The 3,493-nt window shown below is 48.5% G+C and overlaps 1 protein-coding gene across 1 annotated transcript; it reads left to right on the top strand.

Annotated features, from left to right (window-relative positions):
- Nucleotides 1-602: 602 nt before the first annotated feature.
- On the top strand, nt 603-2,830 carry LOC310857097 (tRNA endonuclease ANKZF1-like; the record flags this gene model as incomplete). The annotated part of the gene is made up of 1 exon (XM_083762710.1): nt 603-2,830. The coding sequence occupies one exon, from the start codon at nt 603-605 to the stop codon at nt 2,808-2,810; it is 2,208 nt and encodes a 735-aa protein (XP_083618836.1). The 3' UTR covers nt 2,811-2,830.
- Nucleotides 2,831-3,493: the final 663 nt, after the last annotated feature.

Here is a 3,493-nt window from a genome sequence, read left to right as displayed (position 1 = left end):
ATTTTGTGAACAAAAATCTGTATCTGTACCCGTTACCAACAAGAACCTGTATGAGGGAATACCAAGGGTATTCCCTCATACAGGTTCTTGTTGGTAACGGGTACACTCTTGCTGATGTTAAGTACTGTACGTAACATTCTGGTGTAGCACCCGTCTAGGGACGTCTGCATGGTTGGCTTCATTCCTCCAGGCCTCCTCATATTGCCTTTTGCCTTGCGCTGCCTGCACTCTTTGCACACCCTCCATCAGTTCCTCCTCTTACTGAAGAGAAACGGTTTGTCTTTGTTCAGTGTGTTGTCTAACCTCAATATGTCGTCATGGCAGCCATGCACAAACAAATCAGCTCCATATATGGGCACAAAAGGGGCATGTTCATACGAATACTAATTAACTGGGCAAATGTATGGAGAACCTGGATGACTGGAAGCGACAATGGAGGGCTCGTCTGAGTACGACCTAGAGACACACTCCATATTTGAGCGTAGCTACATTGGGAACTCCTTATATGGCTGAGTCATAGTGACATGAGTGTGACGTGGTCTGCCTGTGTCTGGACACAAAAAAGTGTGATTATTTGTGGTTGCATTCAATGAAACTTGACGATGACACTGACAGCCTGCACAACATACCGTTCTATCTTTGATTTATGTCACCAAGACGAGGCTCTTGGGCTAAGAGATGTGACAACTGTACAACCTGTTCCCCCAGATCCGTCTTCAGACAAAGAGGTTTTCAACATATGTCCAGAAGATGCCACACATCAAGGAAGGAGTCTTGTCAGAGAGGTACCAGACCGAATGTTCTGCACAGCCTGCCAAAGCTCTTTGTACAACCGTGAGGAACAGACAGAACACTATAAGCTGGACTGGCATCGGTTTAACTTAAGACAAAAGATGATGGGACTGCTACCGGTTTCAGTGGATGAGTTTGAGAAGAAAAGTGGAACAGGAGATATGTCAAGCATCTCAGGCTCAGAGTCCGATTCGGGGAATGAGGACACGGAGGACTCTGACAGTGACTGGGCTGAAAGAAGCAGTGATGTTACCCGCACTGATAATGAGGGCGGTTTCCTGTCCAATTCAGTACCACATCGACTATCTAACAAAGTTGTTTTCCAGGACTTGGGGGGGCATTATCTAGCTGTCTACCGCTGTGTTCTCCAGGGCAAGTTAGATGATGAGGTAGACCGGGTGGCTTCCCTGAGGACCATAAGTAACAAAACTCTGTGGGTCATCCTCATGACTGGCGGAGGACACTTTGCTGGTGCAGTCTTCAAAGGGAAAGAGGTTCTTCAGCACAAAACCTTCCACCGCTACACTGTGCGCGCCAAGAGAGGCACTGCTCAGGGTCTCAGAGATGCTCAGAACCGCAGCCATGCACCCAAGTCAGCTGGAGCAGCCCTTAGAAGATACAATGAGGCAGCACTGGTCAAGGAGATCCAGGATCTCCTGGAGAGCTGGGCTGAACACATAAATGAGGCATCTGCAATATTCGTACGCGCTCCGAGCTACTATAAAAGTATATTTTTTGGTGGTCGGGCCACTCCACTAGCCAAAAAAGACCCCAGGATCCGCATACTCCCTTTCACCACACGCAGGGCAACCTTCCGTGAGGTGCAGAGAGTACATGAGGTACTCTCTACTGTTCATATATACGGGAAAGACATGGACATCTCAGTCATCTTTAGTCCCTCTAAGAAAGCATGGGAAAAGGAAAAAATGTCTACAGCAGGACCAGACTCTGTTCCAGAGAAGGCAGGTGGAAGCGTTAGTTCAGGTGATGATGATGATGATGACGACAGCAGTGACATCCAGCTGGAGACAGTGGAGATGGCACTGGAAACCCTGGACCTTCGGAAGTTTGAAATCCAACCCTCCAGACGAAAAAAGAAGGAAAGCAGACACAACATTGAGATTAAGTGTTTGAATGCATATGAAGGACATGATCAGGTGGTGGTGCAGGAGCCGGTTGCTTCGTCAACAGATGACCTCTCTCAAGAGAAACTAGCAAAGAACAAGCCTAGGAGGAAAGTACAGTATAGGAAGAATCATCCAACAGAAGAGGTAGCCGAGTCATGGGAGTACGGTCTCAGGGATGCCCTCTATACAGCCTGCAAGATTGGGGATGTGGAATCCCTGCGCAACCTCCTCCACCTGTCTGCGGCGGAGGAGATGGCAGGAACGGAGAGTGCTGGTGAACTGGGAAGCAATTCATCCCGACAACAGCAGTCACCTGATGGTAACTTCAGTCCACTGCATTTCCTGAACAAGCCTGTAGACTCCACAGGGTTCACTTTGCTACACGTGGCTTCTGCAGCTGGACAGAAGGCTGTAGTCAGGCTGCTGATGGACATTGGAGCAGACCCTGCTAGCAGGGATAATAAAGGAAAGACCCCATATTCCGTTGCCCCAGAGAAGGACATAAGGAACGTGTTTCGGATGTACATGGGTGAGAATCCTGATAAGTATGACTACAGCAAGGCACAGGTTCCCTGGCCACTCAACGCAGAGATCAAAGCAAAGCAGATGGAGAGGAAGAAGGCGCAAAAGGCAGCAAAGAAACAGCGAGAGAAGGAGCAGACAGAGGAGAAGAGGAAACAAGAGTTTTTTGCGTCCCTCACTGATCGTGAAAAGAGGTTGGCAGAGCATGCAGTGGCAACAGGAGTCACTGTCTCCAATGTCAAGAGATGCTGGACCTGTGGAGAATCTCTGCTTGGGAAGATCCCATTCCAGTATCTGGATTATTCATTCTGTACCCCTCGCTGTGTCCAGGCACATCGCAAGGCCAATACTCCTGCTGCCAAGACCTAAACCTCATGTAGATCAGAAGCAGAAAATTTCACCATATTGAGCCTGATCAACATGTGTATTGATGTAACATAACATCCAATGCACATGTACAGTATATGGAGATTTGATTTTCAAATTTAACCTGAGATGTGAGGGCCACGTAGCGCCCCGGACCTCTAGTATATAAATTAATAACTTTTCTGGTGCCTACGTCATTTTGGCCGTGAGTGTCTGGGCCAGACACTTAAAAATTAAATAAATATTTAATGGTGAGTTTGTGTGAAGTTAGGGGTAGGGGTGCTCTTATCATCATACATTCTTCCACCGCCTTCTTCCACCTCAGGAATATCGCCCGCCTCCGGCCCTCTCTGTCTTTCACTGCCGCCGAAACCCTCATCCACGCATTCATCACATCCCGGATTGACTACTGCAACAGCATACTCAATGGCACCACCTCCAAAGTCCTCAACAAACTACAACACGTTCAAAACTCCGCTGCCCGCCTGCTCACCAGTACACGCTCCAGAGACCACATCACACCTGTCCTCCACGACCTACACTGGCTTCCCGTCAAACAAAGAATTCACTACAAAATCCTGCTCACCACCTACAAAGCTCTCAATAACCTGGCTCCCCCCTACCTCTCCGATCTTCTTGAACCATATGTCCCCCCCGCTCCCTCAGGTCCAGTGAAGCTAACCTCC

Source organism: Protomyctophum parallelum (assembly GCF_964188405.1).
Source record: "Protomyctophum parallelum genome assembly, chromosome: 4".
NCBI lineage: Eukaryota > Metazoa > Chordata > Actinopteri > Myctophiformes > Myctophidae > Protomyctophum > Protomyctophum parallelum.
This window is presented reverse-complemented; position numbering and strand designations above follow the sequence as displayed.